Source organism: Pleurodeles waltl, chromosome 7 (assembly GCF_031143425.1).
Source record: "Pleurodeles waltl isolate 20211129_DDA chromosome 7, aPleWal1.hap1.20221129, whole genome shotgun sequence".
NCBI classification, from domain to species: Eukaryota; Metazoa; Chordata; class Amphibia; order Caudata; family Salamandridae; genus Pleurodeles; species Pleurodeles waltl.
In genome coordinates, this window is record NC_090446.1 from 704,957,432 (window position 1) to 704,981,788 (window position 24,357).

The window sequence follows — 24,357 nt, forward strand, 5'->3', positions numbered from 1 at the left end:
TGTGTACCAACATCAGCTTTTTGTAACTGATGGCAGAGAGTGCTGGGGTGCTCGACCATACAGCAAAGAGTAACTCGTAGGACTGGAGCATTGAGAGCTCCACTCTATGGGCCGGGTCCCCCAGCCCGCCTGGAACCAGTCGATACTACTGATTTCTCATAAAAGCAGTACAGCATACATTGCTGACAAATGGCTGAGGTGCTTACTTCTGCAGTGCCAGTGTTCAGTTCCACAGGCTTCTAGGGCGTCATGAGTCCCAGAAGGAGGAAACTACTGCACAGCAGTCTGTTACGAAACCCCCACCTTCGGCCGCTTTCCAGGTGCCACCCTCAAACCTTAGCCTCTAATCTTGGCCTGTGCCACTGGTGCAAACCTTGCCAATGCAGAAGATCGGGGACAAGCACCCAGCCGTACCAGCACAGAGAGCCAGGAACGTCGGGTGGGGAGCGATGAAGCACTTAAGTCAGCAGACGTATCCTATTTTAAAGCCTCACTTATATTCTCTCATCACCTAGGAGAGGGAACCCTAGCTCAAGGGAATCCCCAAAAAAGGTGGTTAAGGGGTTGGCTTTGTCAGGGTTTGAGGAGGCTAGCTGCTCAACTTGTCTTTGAGGGCGACACCTACATCTGATATGTGGGGTATCATCCAAGCATGTTCAGAGCACCACTGCCAGTCTTTGGCTCTTTAAGTTCTTTTAGAAGCCTCTGTACACCATTATGTGTTTGTTAGTAGCCTCTGACCGTTGTGAATGAATGAATTCTTTATAGTTTGATTACTAAAAATCATTAGAAGCGCCTAATACGATAGCAATACTGAAATGATGGCTAACACAAGAGCAGCTAGTTTAGGGGTGCAACCATGCCAGCAATACAGTATTAAAATTAGGCCACCAAAAGAATAAAAAACCTAAAGGTTAAAAACATTAAATTAAACTAACGGTAAAAATCCATAGAAAATCAACATGCCAACATCAAGAAGCAATAGCTACGCCCAACTCTTTATACATGCTAATTGCCCAGCCAAGAAGTTTTTAAGGACAGCTATGCAAAGCGGGCGACCAAACCTGTGATTTATACACTAACCTGACCAAAAACTGACTGGCTGATGGTTGAAGTGCTGCATTCTGAGTGCTCCTACTATAAAGTGTGATGCGCCTTAGCATGATTGCGGTTCCGCATCTTTCAAGCCAGGTTATGTAGTCCGTATGGTTCAAACACCTGATAGTTCAGCAAACTGTTTACTCAAGTGCCACATGCAGGTTAGTATGGAAGCATGCATGAAAGAGCATAGTGTCTGGTGTGTGAGAACAGGCATGACATTGAACTACAGGCCTCCTTCCTCAAATAGAAAACTTAGACAAGCCGTTTGTGAAATTGCCGCTTTAAAGTGCTCACTGCTGTATGGTTGACCACGTTTCGCTTGCGTGATGGTAGAAGTCGTGGCGCTCCTGGAGGGTAACTCCTGCCCCGGACCGAGACTGAGACCAAATGTTCGAGTGCTTTATAGACACGAAAAGATTCAAATGCAAGTTGCTGTGACGTGGCGCACGTTCCCCATGTGTCTGCGGATTGACTGTATGTTCCATTGATGAAACTCAGAGCTATTTAATCATCTGTCCCCCTCTTCTGGTGGAGGCCACACAGGCGTCTTTCTGCCTCAGCAAAGAATTTCCCAGTGCATGCCAAATCCTTGGGGACTGCAGTGGTGTAAATGTGTGACAGCCTCTTTACACCTTCTTATCCCATTTTGCAAGAAGATGATTATCAAGTAGTCGCCTCTGGTGTAGCAGTGCGGGGCAGCAGGCACTATGTGCAGCTGATTCAGAGTGAAATTTTCACAACCTGCATTGCTCATGGCCAGTGGGAATGTTTTTCCAGTGGGACCTGTATTCCCATATCAGCAGGATTAACAGCCTTGTCAACAGAATATTCCTTAGGGCTTGTCTGTCCCCGCTTTGAGGTATGGTTCACCAGTGGTGACTACATGCGGTCTGTCAAGTCCCTTTGCACCTGGAATATTTCTGATTTGTTCTATGTCCTGCTCTCTTGATACACGCTTTTTCTTGCACATTTATCAACCTTTTTAATAGGTTCATTGTTATTATGCCCTCTAGGGACACATTCAGTTGGGTGATGGCACTGCGTAAGAGAGCATAGACCGGCAGCTTTTCTTATCCTGCAAGATCGCAGACTATGCTCCTCTAAGTGAATCTTGATCCACTCTCAGTACTCAGTGATGGTACTTGATTAGATATTTTTTTGCACAGGATATAAATTATCTTGAGGTCGAACTCTAGGTAGATCGAGGTAAGCCGGGTAAATTTTGGGAAGTTAAAAATGTTCCTATATGCCTCTAAATGGCAGCTCTCCAAAGGCTCAGTAAGCATGCCCGGGAAGGCCAAATGGCCAAACGTTATTGTTGGTATGAGTTTCGCCTGCAGCACACTTCGAATCCACTCTGAGCAGCCTTGTAGGCTATAATGTAATTTACTCAGTGTGTATGTTGTCTTAGCTCCTTTTTTTAGCAAGGACCGTGGCCTGCAGAATCAGTTTGCCTGTGTCTGACAACCAGACACCTAAGTAAATTTATTTGTTGGCAGTGTTAATGATTAAACGGCCCAGATGCTGCTCCAGCCGATGTTTCCTCATGCGACGTCCAAATACAAGTACCTTGGTTTTGGTGGCATTGGCTTGTAAGGCATTCTTAACATTGTGTAGATGCAGTATGTCAAGAGCCCTTTTCATCCCGATTCGGGTGTGGTTCACCAGGCCAAGATCGTCAGCATACTGCATGATGGGCACTCCGAGGTGGCCACCTTAGGCGGGGAGAAGTTCACTTTCAGTAGTTCCCCTCCCTGGTCAGACATGTATCAATTAAACAAGGTGGGAGCAATAACACATCCTTGATTTAGGCCCTTGTTTGTATGATTTTTTTTTTTTGTAACCTGTTACTGCATGATCTTAGTTCGGATCCAGGTATCTGTGTACAGCGCTATTATGGCAGTGAGTAATTTCCCTTGAATACCCCACTTAGCAAGTTTTGTCCAGAGAATGTTTCGATCTATACCATTAAATGTGGCACTATAGTCAACAAAGCAAGCATAAAGTGGGGCATTGTTTTTTCAATTGCCCTCGCACCCAGATAAACAACGACAATGATGTTGTCCATGTTGGAAGAGTTTGGGCTGAACCCCGTCAGATACTGTGGTGTGATATTATTCTCCTTAGTACAAACATCTATTTGGAGTAAAAGCACTTTGGCGAATGCCTTACCATCCACGTCCAGTAAGACTATCATCCAGTAATTTTCTGGTTGGAGCTGTCCCCTTTTTTATGTATGGGGTGCAGGATGGATCCTTTCCATGAATCCGGAATGATTGATTCTGTAATACATTCATTAAGCCCTGTGCTTATAGGATGCCCAGAAATCCCAGTTTTCCTTAAAGATATTCCCTGGTATGCCGTCTGGTCCAGGGGCTCCATCTTTCTAAGTGCCCTTCAGGATCCATGATGTCTCTTTTTTACGGAGACCACTATTGGGACCACCTCCAGTTCTTCTAGGTTATATTCAGGAGGGGCATCTTTTAGGTTGTCAGTGTTTTTCAGGATCAACGTAAAGTTTTGTTACATGAGCCATCCATTTCTCTGCCAGTATAGCATTTTCCCTTATGTGACTGATTGTCAATTTGTCAAACTATTAACATAGCCCTAAAACTCCCTGCACTTAGAGTTCTATCAATGAATATGAAAATATATATATATATATTTTTTTTTTCCATTCCTCCTCCTATATCCTTACTTTAACTTTCAGATTTTTTAATGTTGGTTCCTGGCCTCCTTCATCTGACTTTCCGTGCTCGCACTCTTCTCTTGTCCTTGTAGTAGCTCAGCCCGACGACAATTACATTGTTTATTGTCCAGTTTCCAGTTCGCCCATCCACTAGTAAACACTCCTCGTGGATTGCTGAGTTTGTGTGCGGTTAAGACTTCAAATATCTGTTTTGCTATTACAACCCAATGATTCACAGAGCTCATGTCCAGGTGTGCTTTGGCTAGTTTCCAACGGGAGTATCTGGTGGCACATATCGGGCCCTATTTAAGTATCTTGATAAGTAAGCATTCATTGGTAGAAAGTTGTTGACCTGCAGAATATTGTTCCTCATGAAATATTGCTTTCATATTGACTGTGATGATTATAAGGTGAGGGTAATTTTCACTTCTATGTTGAATTTGGTTACTTAAACATCTGTTTTTGTGGGTAGACTTTGATTTTTCCTCCACTGAGGCATTTCGGTCAGCTGAGCCCAGCTCGAATTCACTAATGCAGGATTTCAGAATGCTTCAGCTGTGGTCATCCCACCTTGTCTCAGGTCGGGACATGTCACGAGTATTGAAGTCTCCAGCCACAATGCCCTCATGTCCCAGATGCTCATAGTGTAGTGTAGCCATTTTTAATGTAGCTTTCTGCACGTTTGCTTAACGTATTAGACCTCTGTGCACTTTGCCCTAGATGCATTTTATTTAGCCTCGCACTGTTATTTTACAATAACCAGTTTCACGGTCTTGTTTTATTTTCTTCTATCACACTGTTAAGCTTACTTCAGCACTGGGTTCTCAAACAATACATTCTTGCTTGCTCTGTACTTCAGTCAAGGATACAGTCTGGTACATTGCCGATATACGTGGTAGAAGTTTAGTCTTTAGGGTTCGTAGAAAGTACACATCCTTACGTAGGGACGTTTCTTAGAACACCAGGGTGTTAGTTATAAAAACACTTTTATAAAAACTCTTTCTAGTCCTGGTACACGTAAGAGGGAGATTCCGACCAGGAACCCACAACTAGATGCTGACTGCCCTGTTGCAGATGCTGATCCCGATCACAGGCTTTTGCTCAGGTATGAGGGTTGATGTTCTCCCGGGGGAACCTGAAAGGCAGGCTTAGAGCTTCACATGCTGTGCTCAAAATATAACTTCGAGAGAGAACGTAATCTATTTGCAGTATGATAGCATTATTCTTATGTTTCACTCTCCTCGTTACTATTTCAATCCTACTGTGTTTTATGGTTCTGGTTATTGCGGCTCACGCCTTGTTATCTAAAATGCAGTCGTTTTATTAAACCAATCTTTAAAACTTAAACTGCCTTTGTCATTTATATATGAGACCGCACTGTGTACGAGAGAACTGGTTGTGACCTGAGTGACCATGACTTCCCTGGGAAGCGCTAAGATGTCATGCGCTCGGCTGCCCAATTGTCTCTTCCCTTTGGGAGAGATAAGGCACTGCTAGTTAGCCGGAGCACAACCCGGATTTGGGGTGACAAGGGTCCTTCGCCGTGTGTCGGACTTAGTCCCCCACACTGTGAACGATCTGGCCGCCCAAAAATCCAGTAGTCTCATTAGGATAATGAGAGCCTACGCGACATGGCGCCGCCAACGTTTGGTCTGGCTCTAATTTTCGGGTCTACCAGTTTATCTCGGTCTCATATAATATAATGATCCCTCAGTTCCTTTAGCGGAGAACGTCCGTGGCACTGAGGATTTCCACCACTGCTGTATAGGTAACCCTAATTACAGCGGATGGTTGTTCAAGCTTGTACATTAAAAGGAAAGACCCGTCTTGGTGTGCCGTCTCTGAACTCTCGCTGTTTCTCTAATGGCGAATCCCCAGGTAATACAAATAGCTCTTAACATGAGACAACCGCTGACAGCACATTTGCTTGCACATGGTCTTACGATCCAGGGTGGTCCAGTCACGTTTGTGGTGGCCTCCCACGCAGTCTATAGAAAATAATTTTTTTACTCTTGGGTCACATTTCCAGCAGTTGATGGGAACACCAATATATTTCACACATACCGTTGCGGACGTGCCTGGACAGTACAGGGTGTACGCATACCTAGAGATACCTCTATCTTATCAAGAACATAATAATTGGCTTGATGGCGCCCTACCCCATACAACATTACCGGTAAGGTTAGGTCCACTAAGTAATGATGTTCCAACCTGGCCTTTATTGGCCACATATACCCCACATCCTGCGGTTGCAAATATGGCGGTGGCTGAAGTTCGACGTTTATATACAGACTTAACTGCTACTTATAGACGCTTAGTACAATTTGTGATGCAGACACTAAATACAAACCCAGTGAGTGCTGCTCCAGCACAACCACATGCAGTGACACCAGGTATAAACCCGGTGACTGTACACTCTATTATGGGTAAAGTTCCAGCAAAACGGGAGGAGACTCCATTTTGGCTGGCACAGAAAATAAATACGCTGGAGGCGGTATTTCCCCATAAGGGACCTCAGGACAAACATAGAATACTAACTATGTGTTTACCATTTGGCATGGTTCCCACAGTGGAACATTGTAATACATGGGGCACGGTGTTTGCCGCGCTCTATACAACGGCACACCGACGTTGGCCAACCTACCGGAAGTGCTTAAACAAATTCAGGATGAATACGGGGCTGCCCCGGCCTTAGATTTAGGAATGCAACTGATGGGCAACTTTGCCACGGTTTCTTCAATAATCCTAAGTAATCTTAAAGGGGAAGCAGTTGCACTTGCAGTGCGCATGCGTCTTCGTGACGTCCCGCAACAAGATCAGGAGCGGGAACTGCCTAAAATAATAGCGGAAGCATATTCCATTATCGGTCAAGATAGCTTAGGGGCTAGACCACAAAAACCTCAATTTCAGGGAAAAATTAGGAGAATGCTAAACATCAGCCTGAGGGTAATAAGAAGCGCTGGGAGAAGAAACAACAGACACCTAAAAAAGAAAGGGGAGAATCTCCACATACGGAGTCCCCACAGAATAGGTATAATCTCAGAAATAGGGATAGTATAAAAACGCCTGATCGATATCAATATACTGATACACGGCAATCTCGTTCCTTTCAGGACTCGTCGGAAAAGAGAAATGAGAGAGGTGGGCGGTCAGAGCGGAGAATAGAGTACGAGAAACCGAGACAGGAATCACAACGCTCTTCGGAGGTTTCTGTCAAGAAGGAAGAGAAACCGACACAACCAAAACAACAGTATAAAAAGAAAAAGGTGGCGGCAGTCTCAGTTAGACATGCCACTCGGGAAGAGAGTTCTCTTGAAGAACAAGACATGGGCACTAGCACTGCTAGACAGCGCGGCAGAGGTCACAATAGTTTGCCGGAATCTTCTAGAGCATCTGGAGGTGAAAGCAACTGATGACTTCATACAAGTTGAAACAGCAGATATGCGTGTCTCTGAACCCGATAGGGTGTATACAGTGACTTTACAATTGGAAGGAGACATTGAGCGTACTATACACGCAATCTTTTGGGATCGGGTAGATAAGATATGACATTTTGCTGGCTGAACAAGATTGGACGCCTGATTTAGTCCGCACCTGCCCAGTTGGGGAGGAGGTTATTAAACCTTCCTTCTCGCCCCTTGTTCCAGGGGAACTCGCAGAGTCCTATTGCATCAAATGGCCTCTAGCACAAGCACCTGCCTTATATAGAAATCACGTAGGGTGGGATAGAGATTCTCCATATCATGTAATTCCGATTAAAGGTGAACCTCAGCCACAACCGCAGGATCCCATAAAACATGAAGCAAGGGTACTGGTGAGAGAAATACTTACACAACTGGAATACCAGAGGGTAATTGAACCCTGTGTCTCACCGATGAATAATCCCTTATTCCCTGTAGCTAAACCGGACCATTCATATAGAATAGTCTTAGACTACAGACATTTGAACAGACATACACGTACATATGCTATACAAAATTCACATAGCGCCGCACTGATGAACAACATTGTGCAGAAAAAATATAAAACTACTTTAGACATCTCGAATGGATTCTTCTGCCAGAATATAGCACTCGAAAGCAGAGATTTGACAATCTGTAGCACGTTAGGCTCCCAGGAAAAATTCTGTTGTTTGCCTCAGGAGTATAAGAACAGCTCGGGACTGTTTGCGGCTCGTGTGTCTACAATTTTACACGAGTTAGACCCTGAAGCGTTGTCATATGTAGATGATATATATCTCATGGATGACGAGTTGCTACAACATTTAAGACGGGTAGCCCGCATTGTTGTAGGGTTTGCCAAAATTGGCTACAAATTTAACTTTAAAAAAGTCTAAAATTGCCTTCCTCAGCATCATATTCCTGGGATATGAGCTGTCGAATGAAGGTAAGTGCCTAGCGCCACAATTTTTAGAAAGGTGTGCACAATTGCAACCACCTAATACAATTAAGAAACTCCAATCATCGTTGGGCTTTCTAAATTTTGGCAGAACATACATTCCTGATTATGCTACACGCATAAAATCTTTATATGAATTAATCCGTCCTGATTTTTCAAGCAAATTCTGGACAATTGAACATACACATACTCTTCGGGAGTTACAAGCAGATCTACTAACCGCAAAACATTTACATACACGGGACAATAAGACGCATTTGGTCATCAGGGTGACAGCTGCGGCCATTGGGTTTACGGATGTCACATTTAATGAAGGTGAGACAGTCCCGATTGGATACAAGTCACACTTGTATTCAGCTGCTGAACAACGATTTGCACCCACAGAGAAAATTCTCACTGCTGTGCAGATGGCTGTTACTAAAGAAAGACCTCTTGCCCAGGGAAAACGCATTATTGTCGTTTCCCCTATTCCGGCCCTCGAGGCTGTTACAAAAGCTAGCGTTGCGAACGCAAAAGCACTTCAACCGCGATGGATAAAATGGGCTACGTCTTTAACAGCCACTGATGTTGATTACATTTTTGACCCTAAGTTACAAACTCAGGAATTTCTGCAATATGAAGTTGAATATCCAATTCCTGCTGACACATTGCCTATTGATCAATATCGAGTAGTCATGTATACCGATGGCTCTGCGCAACAGGCGGTTGGAACAAAACACCAACATTCAGCTGCATGTGCGGTAGTGAGTGGCCATATGGAAGGGGAGAAATTTTGCCCCCAACATACTTATACACAGACCTTAGGGGATTGTACGGCACAATTAGCTGACCTAAAAGCTCTACTAATGGCATTAGAACATACAGATCCAACGCAGTTTACACTGATTGTTTGTGATTCGTATTATTGCGTCCAGTCTTTTAATGAATACCTACATTACTGGCGCTTGAATGGGTTCAGAGATTCGAAAGGCAACACCATAAAACACAGACTACTGTGGGGGAAGGTAGCAGACCTGAAGGTGACGCTACCCAAGGTCCATGTTGTACATACACTTGGACACCAGCGCGTTGGAATACACGTTGCTGGGAATACTTTGGCTGATGAAGCCGCAAAATCGGCAGTGGCAGTTGCCTCTGTAGCTGCAGTGACCCGTTCGAGTTCCAAACCAGACACAGAGGTTATGGCTGCCATAAAGGCTACGGTTGATGGTACGCCTTATCCTAAAGGATTTCCTAATAAATATCAATATTTCATGGGAAGTATGCTGAACGCTGAAGTTAAAATACCTAGCGTGGGCATACGCGACATCCCCAATAAAAATGTAAGACCACAATTGATTAAAGCAGCGCATGAGGGAGTGGCATCTGCACATGTGGGCGTGGCCGCTACAATTTCACTATTGCAGGCCCGCTACTGGTGGCCTGGTCTCTATAAAGAGACTAAGCAGTATGTCCTTTGTTGTGACATCTGTCAACAAATTAAAGTTTCAACAGCTAAGCGCCCGCCGCAGATACCCCTCTTAATATCCAACAGACCATTACAATGTGTGTACTTGGATCATTGCGCTCCGCTAACACTGGATAGTGCATACAAATATATACTAGTCGCTGTTGATTCTTGCTCCAGATTTGTGTGGGTGTGGCCACAGCGATCGGCTGACGCTCGGACTGTTATTAAAGATTTGCGAGTCTTTGTCGGTACATATGCAGTTGCGGCATTCCATTTAAACCAGGGCCCTGCTTTTGCCTCAAGGGCATTCAGAGAAACCATGGCTTCGTTGGGGGTCCAGCTCAAGTACTCGTCTCCATTTTATCCCGAGGGAAATTCTGTCGTGGAGCGATTAAACCACGATTTAAAGCAATCCTTAACAGCCAGAGTCTTAGATACGGGTCGTAGTTGGCTAACCCACCTGTATGGAGTTCAGAGAGCACTAAATAACCTGCCTAGAAGGTCCCTGGGGGGGTCGTACTTCATATGAGTGCCTGTTCGGAACACAAATGTTTGTTCCGGATCTTGATGGTCTTGGTGTGGAGGCAGCAGAAACGCCTTTTGACATAAATGATCGTGTCTCTGTTATGCAGGAATTACAGCAGCTCTGTGAAGATAACTCTTCTAAAAGTGCTGCCTCCACAGGAATTAAGGATGTGCCAGTAACACCTACCGGCTGGATTCCTAGAGTTGGGGATCTTGTGTGTGAAAAGGTCGCAGTGAAAAAAGAATTCGGCCCTTCTTATCGTGCACCAGTCCCTCTTTTGAGGATACACGGAACGAGAACGGTTATTCTACCCCCGTTGCCAGGTGCCAAAGAAAATCGCTTTGTTTCCATTGACAAGGTCAAGTTACAACATGTGGCGGATTCTACACAGCAGACCAGGAGGAACATCCAGTAGTTCCGGAATCCCTCTCACTACTGGGGAAGATGTTCCGCTTCAAGTTATCTATACCAACACTGTTGCCTATCCGATCTTGGGGAGGGTGGATGATGATCTCGCATTAGTTCCACTGACAACAAATAACTTAGAAACTTTTGATCAAGTCACCATGACTACTGATGTAACGGATGGTGCTATCTACAGTGTACCACCGCGAGAAACACCAACTCATCCATTGAATATGGCGACACCTTTTGCACGAACTGCCTCTGGTTACTTTGCCAACAACAACGATGGTCTATCGGACTCGTTTGCCTCTTCGACTACTGACATGTCAGGTCCACGTAAGCTGATGTGTTGGCTTAAATATACATATTTTGTTTTTCCATGGAACTATCTGTGGCTCTTATTGACTATGCTAGCATTTTTTCTTTGGATAGGGTTTGTCATTACCTTTTTTCTATTAATACATGGTCATTTTCTTCCTGAGAGATCAGCGGTTGAACAGGTGGAGGAGGTGTTGAAGCCACATTTTTCATCACATAGGGTTCGAAAAGACTTGTCCTTGTGAACATTTCTGCAGTGCCAATTCCGGATGGGATTGTGTGGGATTAAGTAATGTTTGAAATATACGGTCCCACTGAGATAATTCAAATACTGTATGTCCTAAAGTTATCAATGAATGATATAGTAATACCAGGCATTGTATCTGATGATTGGGATGTGAAGACAGTTGATTCCATGATGACTGAATTACAATATTATACTGTCTATGAAAATGAAGATGTTTACCAGTTTAAAGACAATTATGGTGACATGTTTTACTATAATTATTATGGGCACCATTGTATCCACAAAGCAAGTAGTCCAAAAATTATATTTGACTATACACAATGGGAGCTTTGCCCAACTCCCCCGCAAGGGAGTGCCAAAACTTATTCTGACAAATTTACGTATTTTTCTGGGCATCATCAAATGAATACTAAGTCATATTATTTTAGGTTAACTCAGTCTAAAGATAAACAAATGTTGTTGACTAATACGAAATTCATATACTCAGATTCTTTTGTTTCCCGACTGTCAATTGAAGGTTATGAATATTGGTCAAATAATGTTGATTTGAAAAGTGTTTGGGGAACAAAACACTGGCAGACAAAGGGTAGAGAAACATTGTTTAGAGCACGTCTCATTTCCATCCAAATGATTTTTTTTTAATGAAACAGTACGACAGACTAGCTGTTTAGGTTTAGCAACAATTAGAGATTTGAACATGCCTAGTATACCTGTCCCTGCAAAAATTAATAACTGGCAGAAATACATAAATGCCACTTTTAGTGAGCTTACAGACTGGGTCCAGAATGGTACATTTAACACTTCATTGACACGTCCGGGCGTGTATTATTGTGGCCAATAGATACCAACGGGTGTCATCAACGTTTTGTCACCTACTCGGGGGAGGTTTCCGGACGAGTAGGTCAGTCCCTCGCTATATATCACCAGAACATGCTGAAATAATTACTACATATTAATGTGGGAAAATTGTGCCAACAGTGGTTGAAATCATCCTCGCTAGATGCAGTTAAGACACATCTCACTCTCCTGTCTAATAACACTGACTTACAAGATTTTATGTCAGGCCCGAAGACACCACATAGGAAGTGTTTCTTGTATGAAGTATGCAGTGAAATATGGAAACTTTCCCAGCAGGAGGCTGCAGCCCGGTTAAGGCAGATAGATCAGGAAAATTTGAAAAAGGCATTAGCTGTTGTGGATAATGGAATTCACACCTTGTTCGACCGAATATATACGATTAACAACATTGTTTCTTCTGCTATAGACATTAGAAGATTGGATATGTCGTCTTTATATCATGGACAAAGTCAGACCAGGTCCATTATGCAGTTGGGTTGGACACTTCAGACATTGAAGGCGGGTCGCGTTCCGTGGCAGCACATCAGTGCCAGGGAGACATTTTTTTCCTTTAATTTGATGCGACAACAACAACTAATGTCTAAGAAAGAGGCGACTTATGTCATGCTCAACATTGAAAAATTGGAAAGATTGCCTTTTACCGTGGTCGAGATCCCCTCTGCAGAGTGGTTGATACACAGGGTTATTAATGTGCCTATTTCTACGTTACAGTTCACTTCTTGTTTGAAACATGTTCCGGTAGGCAGATATGAGAAGTTGGGAGATAGTTATATCCATGAGGTGTGGGAGCTTCCCTTCTTGTACAAATGCCTCAATGGCATGAAAGAGGTCTTTCTTAGCGGTAGTGAATGCAAGACTTCAGTCCGCCATTTGATGGTTTGTAAGCAGCTGTCCTTGCATGGGGCATGTAATGCCTCGGTTGCGAACTTGGCTTGCTATCTGAAGTGAGTTCCGGTCCCCTTGATTAAACGCACATTCCAGGTGCTTTCAAACAGCAGCTACGTCCTCCTCAATAGTGAAGACTGTTGTGGCATGCAGGCCGGAATAGTTTACGTTGTTTCGGTCACTAAGGTCGTTACTTTCTGCGGGAGTGTGTTGTTTCCCCCCACTAAATTAAGGGAGGTAGCAGATATCTGGCCTCACATTGCTACTTCCAAGGTGAATTTCAACAAGTTAAGTAGACTAAATGCTTTATTGTTTCAGAAGCATGTGACCCTTACATCTGCACGCAAGACCTACGCACTTCAGGTGGCAAGGTCATCAGCGGAAATACAGTCCCTGTTTAAATGCCAACTTTCCGAGCCACTTTGGTGAACTCGTGGGACGAATATTTAATGCATCCAGCACGACTGGAATAGCACATTTTTTCAAAGCCGTTGGTGTTGGTTTTGTTCACACATTCTCTTCCATATTTGCCTTAATACCTTCGGCTATTCATTCAATCTTCTGAAGCATTTTTGGGGTATTTCCGATAACTTTGGCTTTATTAGCCGGCATTTTGCTGTTGCTGTTGTTTTTTCGCAGTGGCTGTCCCACCGCCACAAGGACGAATGTGGGCGCTCCCATCAGCGCAGCTGTGTCGTGAACGCATGATGCAGCACTTTGGAGCAACACTCCTGGAACATTTGGGGTGTGACTGGTCTCCGTCATTCAGGCTGGTTTTGGATTGTGTGCAGCCCGTGTTTCGGTGCCATTGGTGCTCTTTTGAACATTCACTTGACGTCTGTCTCTCACGGTAGCACCCCCCAGTGGTTGATGCTGATCTGTTGATGTTCCCGATGAGGGCTCATTACCAGACATGCACGCTGCGGCTGCGTTTGCTTCAAGAAGCTGATTACGCGATACCCTTCCTGGATGAAGTTGATATTAACTCGTTCACAGGCTCTGCACGGGATGCCGCCTTGGTTGACACTGGGGCTTTGGAACACACCTGCTCCCTAATAGTCTTAGGCGTGGATTTTCCGGTTTTGTCTTCTGCCGAAGTGGAGAATCTCCTGCTTTCCATGACCACTGTTTGAATTGAATTTGTTCTAAATTGACATTGTCATATGAATTCGGCATTTTGCCGCATGCTTATTTTTAAATTGAGGATTAATGTGCTTTTGGTGTCCTCTTGACTTGTTGAAATTCAGTAGGGTTTTAATCATCTTTTAGCTTAGGGCATTTTTAGCTTCGGCTTAAACCACTTTCTACTGACAAGGGGAGGGTGTAGTGTAGCCATTTTTAATGTAGCTTTCTGCGCGTTTGCTTAACGTATTAGGCCTCTGTGCACTTTGCCCTAGATGCATTTTATTTAGCCTCGCACTATTATTTTACAATAACCAGTTTCACGGTCTTGTTTTATTTTCTTCTATTACACTGTTTAGCTTACTTCAGCACTGTGTTCTCAAACAATACATTCTTGCTCGCTCTGTGCTTCAGTTAAGGATACAGTCTGGTACATTGCCGATAGATGTGGTAGAAGTTTAGTCTTTAGGGTTCATAGAAAGTACACATCCTTATGTAGAGACGTTTCTTAGAACACTGGGGTGTTAGTTATAAAAACACTTTCTAGTCCTGGTACACATAAGAGGGAGATTCCGACCAGGAACCCACAACTAGATGCTGACTGCCTGTTGCAGATGCTGATCCAGATCACAGGCTTTTGCTCAGGTATGAGGGTTGATGTCCTCCCGGGGTAACCTGAAAGGCAGGCTTAGAGCTTCACATGCTGTGCTCAAAATATAACTTAGAGAGAGAACGTAATCTAGTTGCAGTATGATAGCATTATTCTTATGTTTCACGCCTTGTTATCTAAAATGCAGTCGTTTTATTAAACCAATCTTTAAAACTTAAACTGCCTTTGTCATTTATATATGAGACCGCACAGTGTACAAGAGAACTGGTTGTGACCTGAGTGACCACAACTTCCCTGGGAAGCACTAAGAGGTCATGCGCTCGGCTGCCCAATTGTCTCTTCCCTTTGAGAGAGATAAGGCACTGCTAGTTAGCCAGAGCACAACCCGGATTTGGGGTGACAAGGGTCCTTCGCCGTGGGTCAGACTTAGTCCCCCACACTGTGAATGATCTTGCCACCCAAAAATCCAGTAGTCTCATTAGGATAATGAGAGCCTACATGACAATAGAAAGCAGTTTTTATCAAGTCTGTTATGTGCACGGAATTCGCCATTTTTACCAAACTATGCGGATTAACGGTATAGATTTACCAATATGAATGGAGTTGATGATCCATCCAGTTCGATGCCCTTTATGATAAGAATCTGCACGTTGTGTGCACTTTTGTTCCATATCTTTATCTGAGCATGCAGGTCTAATTCCAAATACGCTGAGAGGCCGTCCTTTGGTCTCATGAAAAAAGTTCTCTTCTGTGCTACAGAAGAGGGTGACTGGAACCCCGGGATAGAGATGGGCGTCATTGTTCATGCTTCCTGTCAGCATAGGATGTCACTGGTGTAAAGAAAATCCATAGGTTTTTTGGGGGGCTATTAATGGGTTCAAACCCTCCACGTTCCATCTTATGATCCTGATCTTATCCCTACCAATCTTTCCCATGTTCCTGATGGTGTTAGGAGTTTGTCAGGCCCTTTGTTTGGCGCACCGCTGGTAGCCAAGACCAATCAGGCCCCTCTTAGCATGTTTGGGCTCTGGGCTCTGAGGTGCACAGTCTCTCGTCTGTGCCCCTTGTAAGATGGACCACGATCCTGTTCTCCAGAGAGCTGCATGGCTGTTGCGTTGTGCCTCTCAAGACAAGCCTCGTTTCAGTTTGATGCTTCAGATGTGATCTCTGTAGTAAAATGTGGGTATATTTTTCTGTCTCTAGGGTGCTTATGAGTACTCTCCATTCCTTGAATTGGTCCTTTGCTGTCAGTATATTTTGGGCATCAACCGTGTTAGACCATTCAGTCAGTGTGGACTCTCTTTGACTGATCCAGGGATAATGTTTGAATTTCACTTACTTTAGATGTGCTGGTGAAAGATAGGATGGTGAGGGTAATCAGTTTAACAGATATAAGTTGTTGGACTGAGTTAAAGTGTCACCTGGCCCCACTTGTTGTACATTCGGGGTAAAGATCACTGCTGCAGGTCTGGAGTCCTTTTGATGGTCCTTTTTCTCCTTAAGGAATTTGGCATCAGGGGTTGCTATTCATTCTTGCGCTCTCATGGGAACGTTCGGGGAGCTGTCGTGGATGTTGAAAAGTCATTGAGGGCTCGACCAGCCTGATAGTACTGATACATTGTGTGTCTAATCTGTCTGTTTGCCTGCTTTCCCTCGCTGTAGAGTAGCTCTCATGATGTTGTACGCAGAATTCAGTCTGTTGACTTCTCGCGCTCTGATGCAGTTTCACCGCCCTGAGTTTATCAGCCTGTGGTATGGAAGACTGATTTTCCAATGGCCTACTTAAACCTGGCTGTACAGCTGTTTGTTCAGAAGTCATATGTGGCGAAATTGATAGCTCAGAAATGTGTGATCTTGGTTGCATGTTTGTAATGTCTATGGTACTAAGTGTCACAGCTTGTGAGTAGGTTTTGCTTGTTCGGGGATATTGCATAGATGGTGGCATTGTCTGGGTGGAAGTTTTGTACTGGGCCTGGCATCCCAGTCTGATGTTGAATTGGGGCCAGCTGGAGTTGATTCACTTTCTCCCAAGCATTTGTTTTTTTTTGCTACTGGAGGGTGATTATATGATCCTTCCTTTAGTTTGAAGACTGGATAGTTCACCACACTCTACACTTTTTACCTGTTCCCTCCTTCCTAATGATGTTTACTGCTGATGACTTGCACATTGATATTTTTTGCACTGCATGAGTCCTTAAGTTATTCCTTTTATTAGTTTTCAATGATTTCTGTAATTTTTTCTTTTGACGTAGACAGAGCAGTGCCTGTTCTGCCATGTTTGCTGCTATGGGCTCTCCTGCCAGGTTGCTCATTGGAGATGCCTCTTTTATTGGTGGGACAGGGCTGTTTTCATTGCTGCTGGTACTGATTTGCCTTCCTGGAGTGGAGGACCCCTGAGTTGATATGTTCAATGGCACTACAGGACCTGGCGTTCTACCGGGATTTAGAGGTGTACAGTTCTCTGATGTCCAAGGTTCATTTCAACTGGGGTTATTCAGTCCCCTTGGTAGCTTATTCATTTGCATACCTTCGCAATAACTTACTAAAGATGTGAGTAATTGCAGTAGCGTGGATAGCCTTTCGATTAAAATGTTATTTGCATTTTGATGCATGGCCTGTGAAATTTGTGTTGACCCAGAGGTCTACATTGGAGTTGAGCATGTCCAATTTCTTGTCAATATTCAACACACTTTGTGCCAGAATGAGCATTAGTTCCACTTGATGATTCTAATTTGTGGGATGGCTAACAAAGAAGAATTTATGGTGTTAAGATGCTGTCCAGACCTCACCATCTTTGATAGAAGAAATAGGAGAGTGATTCTCAAGTTGCTTTAACCTTGACGCCTCCGTGGTTGCTGTCCTCACACAGGTGGCATTTCATACCATCTCGGTTGAGAGTGATTGGCTGGTTCTATTTCCTCGATTTGTCCAGGGGGTAGAGCAGTTTTGATTGAACCTTTTTGTTTTCTGAGTCATAAGATGGGTCAAGTTGTTGTTTGTTTGGTGGTTGGACTAGTGCCTCTATTTCGATAGATCAGTCCTCTGCGCTTGGAACCTTGTGCTGTTTATTTGACTCACCTGTGGGTTCCTTAGGCATTGCTCCTGTGAGAACCAAATGTGCTCTTGTGACATGATTTTGTCGCTTTGTTCACCCGGATACATAGTTGATGAAATTTCTATGACCTCTGTCAGCTGTGCTGTGGTTGCAAGAAATGTTTGTGAGATATCTAGTGTCCATTGCAGTCTTTGCCACCGCATTCTTTTCCAGCACGGAATCTGCTAAATTCACCTTTTCCGTGATCATTGATTCTTCAAGGGAGGGACTAAGATTACTTGCGCTGGCTATGATGTGCGGTGGTGACTCGGGCTGTTTTATCCCTTCCATTTGTTGTCCCCTAGAATCCCCCATGTCAGCAGTGGCTGCCTTCGTCCTTGTGAAATACTTTTATACAAGATTGTTTGCTGCTGGACCGCGTGCTACTCTATCCAGGTCCTGCCCTGCAACCACCTTTTCTCTGCGCCCTTCTGAGGTTGGTGAAGCGTTGGCGTGTGTCAAAGACTCTATGCAAGAGTCTCCAATGTTCGCAGGAAACGGTGACCTCATGTTGAGTCTTGCGCAACCGGGTTGTCGGTTCTAACAAAGATTTTGTGTATGCTGTTATTGCTGCACCAAGAAATCCTAGCTATTACTTTAGACTAAATAGTGGATTTTGCGCTAGAGGCCAATGGATCGACACAACATAGATTTGAGGGGATGCCAATAATGAATGATATAATTATTAACAAATAGTCATCATATCCAAAGATGTAAACATCAAACAATAATCACACCAGTTTATTAGGAAGATTTGTGAATTTATTTCTCTATATTAACAATGCTAATGTCACGAAAATAACTCAAACACAAATGATAAGCAGATAGAATCAATAATGGCTGATTAGAACGTCGTGTATATATATCTGAGTTTAATCAAAACAAAGAAACAAATAATCCCAAGTATCATAACACTGATTAATAACACTAAAATTGGAAACAAAGGTAAAGTATATGTTAGTACAAACAATCAAAGAATGTCAATCTGAATCATGAGCATGTGAAGGTAGATTCCCCTCACTAACTACAAATTAGCATTAACATGTTGGACTTCATGTAAAAAGAATTTAGAAACACAAATTTAGTAAAACATCATACTAACTCTGGTTATTATAAGAAAACATGATTGTTATGCAGCAATTAAACAATAAGTTGCAGCTGGTACCTGCAAAGCAAAAGAGACACATATAGAATGCAATTTGTATACATTACCCATAGAACAACAACATGCAGTCTACTTCAGGAAGAGGACACCACCAGGTGAGCCTTCAGAGAATCAGGTCTATCAATAGCTAAACCCACACCGCTAATATGGCTCGAACCACCAATTAGATGAGTAAGAGCAAGAAGAAGAACGATAACAATACCCTAAAAAGAGTCCTACCCAGAATGTTATACTAAACTTAACCGCAACATTTACTTCCATCATCGAGGAAGAAACCACTTATTAGTGACAATTCCAAACAAAAGAACATTCAAACTTGTGTAATGACTTAATAAATCTTACCTTGTAAGACATAATGCAACAACCCGGTAGGGGTAGCTGTTTACACATATATAAGCTAATAATCACACTCTTTTATGTAAACATTGAGCAACGGAAAATAACGATTATAACTAAAGTTTTGATAAAACAGAGAAGAAAAATTAATTATGGTGACCATTTACAAAAGTCACCCATTTTCACATGTTAATAAATTATTAAGAAAATATTAGAAAATGTTGCACTCTTGCATCGTCGAGGCAGTCAGTGACTGTACAGTTATTATTGGTGTTAGTGTGACCTAAGCAGGCATAAACACCCCTCACAAGGTGGTGTTATCCAACTTTCTTTGCCATGCGCAGTGTTGCGCTACGTAACAGGTCCCTTCTTGTCCTTGCTTTGAATGCCGCTGCACAATGCTGCTGGTAAACTGCTGTCCTGCCCAAAACCCAGTTCCTATTTCATGCGGAGCCCTGAGCTGGACTGTGGCCTTAAACTGCTTTTAGCAGTCTTGTACCTTTGGCGACGGATTGCACACAAGTCAGCCAGGTGGAGTTAAGGGGTTGTGAGGAGTTGTGTGGAATTGGGGAGGAGTTGGAGATGAGACATTGCACACGCCAGGGCAACAGGGCAGCACGGCAGGACCAATGCTGGTTAAAGCCAGTTAGGCAGAGGGCGAGAGACATATAGTCCACAGTGCCCTAGCTAACACGATTAATGTTTCTCACCTTCACTGGGCAGCCTCCCTTTGCTCTCTTGTCAGCTCACGTGCCGGTCTGAGCCCTGTGCTCTCTGCTGGCCAGCAGGCTAAATCGGAGGTGTACGGGAGGCAACCACAGATGACAAAGGGTCAAGGTCTCTGTCAGTTGTGCTAGGAAAGACACGCGCCACAGTTGGTCTCTTTGACATCGAGGAACCTCTACCCACAGCTTATAGCTTTATGTTCACCGATTCCCCCTCCTACTCCTCGGTCAAGACCTAGGGTCGCACAACTTAGAATCTTTCCCATCAGCTCACTGTCATCGCCTCTTAATTGGACTCAAGTCAATGCTTACAGCTTTCACATGAAACTGAACAAGAAGATAGGTATGTAGTCTGGTACCTTATACCAGGTTCCCATGGAATAGTGGAGTGGCATGTTGAATTGAAGCTCAGGATGTTAGTTTGGATCTTTGATCCGTAACCAGTTCAAGGGCTCCCGTCTGGGACCCACCAAAAGAGAAGGACCTAACTAAAGACTGAATACTAAATCCACCCATCAAATAAATTCATCTAACGGGAATAACTGTCTTCTATTTTGAATTGATAAGGGTCTTTTACAGACTTTCATGACCAATTCAAAGTGAATGGAATCAAACAACACATTGCTGACCTTACTGGTGTACACCACATGCTCTATCCCAATATTGTGAAGATCAAAATCCAGTATAGCCTTTGCATCGTTACCAATCATATTTGTCCACCCCAAATCTGTGCTGCCAATTGATAACTCTGTGAATCATTTATCTTTTAATTTTCACCAACAACGTTATCCCTTGCCTGATTATATTATATGAAGAAGTCTAATAAGCTGGGGTTGAGAGTAAAAATACTGTATTTTCAGAGATTGCCCTCTAAAGAGTTTCCTGAAGCATAAAATTGTCCCTCTTGGTTCAAATTTAAGGAGCTTACTTAAGGTACAAAGGTCCCCATTCAGAGCAACATAATGCCTTCTCCAAATACAATATTGACTGCGTGGGAAATCTTGAAGAATTTGGTTAGGTTGTTTGGTTGTGCCAACGTACTGCGAGGTTGTACTAGCATGTGAAGTGTTAACAGTGTATGCACTAGCATGCAAACAACTGGAATTTAGAAATGGTGTACTTAGGAGTAACCCACATGTAGGTTATAATCATGTTTTGTTAGACCAATTGCAACTTTTATGTTTTTTTGTGGCTTAGATATCACATCAGCGAAACGGAAAGGGCATATACTTTGAGTAAGCGTTAATATGTGAGGGTTGTAACTATGTTCAATCTCAATTTGGGACGTAGATCGACCAAAATAATCCTACACTGTATCCCATTGTGTCTGTCTCAGTGTGTTTTCTTAATTTACAGTATAGCAGGCACAAGTTATGTATCAACATGACCAACTATACACATGCAAGGCTGTGGGGTCATTTGAGAAGAGTTTGTCCTGCTCTTTGCAGATTTTGTGGGTGGAGGGAGAACATTAAGAAACGATAGTCTCTTGTGCAAATTTAGCTGAAGTTAACATCTACTCTTTCTTTTCAGTTACAGGCCAGTTGTGGATTACATTGACACGCAATTTGAAAATTATCTTCAAGAAGAATTAAAAATTAGACGTTCACTTTTCAACTACCACGACTCACGAATCCACGTCTGCCTTTACTTTATCACACCAACTGGACACTCGCTCAAATCTCTAGATTTAGTTACCATGAAAAAACTGGACAGCAAGGTAATGTAGTCACTTGAGATTTTTCTAGTATTGCAGAGCATAATTTCTGGAAAACACTATACAAGTCCTTGTTTACAAATGTAGCCTTTGCCTCTAACACTACAAAGGTACACTTGTTCGATTTGTAGGACTTCCTAAATGCAAGCAAACACTGAATAGATCTTGGAAATTTGGGATGAGCTCTCGATATTGGGGTCTGCTGTTTTATGAACATAAAAACAAAACACTTGTAGCATTCTCCAAACGTTCGCAATATAAATCGCTGAAGGGGTTGGATCAGTTGCCATAATCTCATATGCCATCTAGTCCTTATACAGAGTCTCTCTTTAAACTACCTTAGGCCCACTCTAATGCTATTAGTGAGCTGAGACAGGCCATTGTAATTGAGGCTCACAGTTTTCTGTTTTTTCAGATTTTTACAGATAAATACAGACAGAAAACAATGTGTTTTGTCTGTATTTATTTTTAAAAGCAGACAAAATACTGAAAATTGTGCTTCTTGTGAGACTCTCCACGCTGTTTTTCTAAATTCCAGGTAAAAGCTTCACAGATAGACAGTACGGAGAGTTAAAAAACAGGATGAAAGAGAGCATACATTTGTAGCATAATGCTAATATGCACCTGTGGGTGTTTTTTTGTTTTTGTTTTTGTTTATATATGTGGCTGTTTAATTTGCTAAAACACGAGATGCATCCACGTATGAGTGCACATCTAAGAATTAAATAAATGTGGAAATATTCCATTTTACGGATCCGTTTGTTACCAACACACAAAAAAAGGATAAATACTAATGAGATGGTAAACAAAGAACTATGGATAAATATAGATGGAAATGTTAAAAAAACAACAACAACAAAAACATTGAACCGGGAGCCTTAATTGTAACCCACCGCTGTATGATTCTGCAGCAACAAAACCAGTTCATGTTGCAGAGTTTCATCAGGAAATAGCTTGCTTTTCCTTTTGCTTAGCTCAGCCCTGAGTGCAGTGCCCTTCCTTACCCCTTTGCATGCTCTCTATCCCCATATCAACTAAACAAGTGAGCTGCATTCGCTAGATCATACAGAGAATACTAACATGGTTGACAGACCGGACTAATCCAAAGGAGAAAACCACCAGCTTCTTCCAGGCCCGATGGGTTAAGAAGGAAAATGCCTCCCTAATCAGGATACACAGAGAGCTGAAGAGTAGTACACTATTGGTCTAGGATGCTGCTGTAGCTGACAGTTGCTCACAGTGAGGCACACCACCTTCATCACATCCACCTCAGCAGCAGCATGACCCGGGGAAGAAAAGAGAAATCCGCTTTTTTCAGACTTGGGTCCAATCAGAAAATAGAGATGTCTGAGAGAACACTAAAAGCAGTTACATTTCAGAAAAGTGTCTTTCAGCAGTGACACCAGCGGATAGCTGTCAAAATCTGTTCCCCTTCTGTAAAGCTGCTAGCAAACCCTTGTCCCATCTCACACCCTCAGTACTGCACTCTGGTCAATCACCCTTTGCAGCACACCAACCACTCCTTTACTCTTCTTTCTTTCTTAACGGAGGATGGACCGAACGCACCAGCAGCCGATCACACCCTTCCTAGACCCATCAGAGATGACCTCACCTTCCGCTTTATTCTCACACCTTCCGGGAAACCTGGCATTTCTAAGCAGCAGCCGCCATGTCATGCTCAAGGTCCCTGTGCTAAACCCGTGATAACGCGTCCCTCTGTCAATTTTATACACATTAGGACTTATTTTAGGCCAATGAATCTTGTGACCCAGTGGTGAGACACCTTAGAACGAGATAACTAATCAATATGTCAAACATTATATAAATAATGTCATCAATATTCACCACCACAATACACTTTACTTTGGTTAAAGACATTAATCAAATTATCGGCACAACCATGAACTTTCAGCCATGAATAACCACACCTTTTGGTAGAATTTTATGAATTTTATTCCCTATTGATTACAATCTACCAGCAAAATGCTAATCTCAAAACCAAGAAGCATAAGAGCATAGTCACAATATGGCAACTGTGATAAGATTTCATTAGTGCAAGAATTACAAACATAAGAACATAGCACGGCGTGAACATGGACCAGAATACAATGAATATCACGTAAGTCTCAGTTCAGCATAGCGCAACGTCTGTCTTTGTCTATTTACGTCAGTCAGAGTGATTATCTGTCCTAACCACTAATTAGCATCAGCATGTTGGGCTTCATGCAAAATAATTTAGAACATCAATTTAGAAAACGTCTAGCTATGGCCTCTAATAAAAAAAATGAGCAGTTGGTACCTAGAAAGGAAAAGCAAACAGACAAATTACAAATCGCATTGTCATAATTACCCTCCAAGGATTAAGTCAGCACACAGGATCAGTCTTCGTCTTCAGGACATCAGTCGAATCGCCATCAGTCTAACCTCGTCTAAAGGACAGGGGATATTTCCTCATAAGGAGAAGCGAAAAAGAGCAGTCTATGGGTGAGGATGATTTATTAAGGCCCAAAGTAACCAAACAGAGTGACAGAGTTTCTGGATAAAATCAACAGCATTCCCTACCTAGTTCTAACGTTCCTTCTGTGACATGAGTTTTTATCCCTTTTTCGTAATATCTTCCCCCAAAATTCTATTGGACATTCACTATACCCCACTATCTTTAGCCTATCAAATTATACATTAGGTAATCACAATTGTCACCCCACGATAAT

At 43.0% G+C, this 24,357-nt stretch overlaps 1 protein-coding gene across 1 annotated transcript in view; it reads left to right on the forward strand.

The window, feature by feature from the left end:
* Nucleotides 1–24,357, forward strand: part of SEPTIN8 (septin 8) — a 273,057-nt gene that overhangs the window by 142,578 nt on the left and 106,122 nt on the right. The window contains exon 4 of the mRNA XM_069244736.1: nt 21,463–21,649. Within this exon, the coding sequence (XP_069100837.1) occupies nt 21,463–21,649 (187 nt within the window). The remainder of the gene's footprint in view (nt 1–21,462; nt 21,650–24,357) is intronic.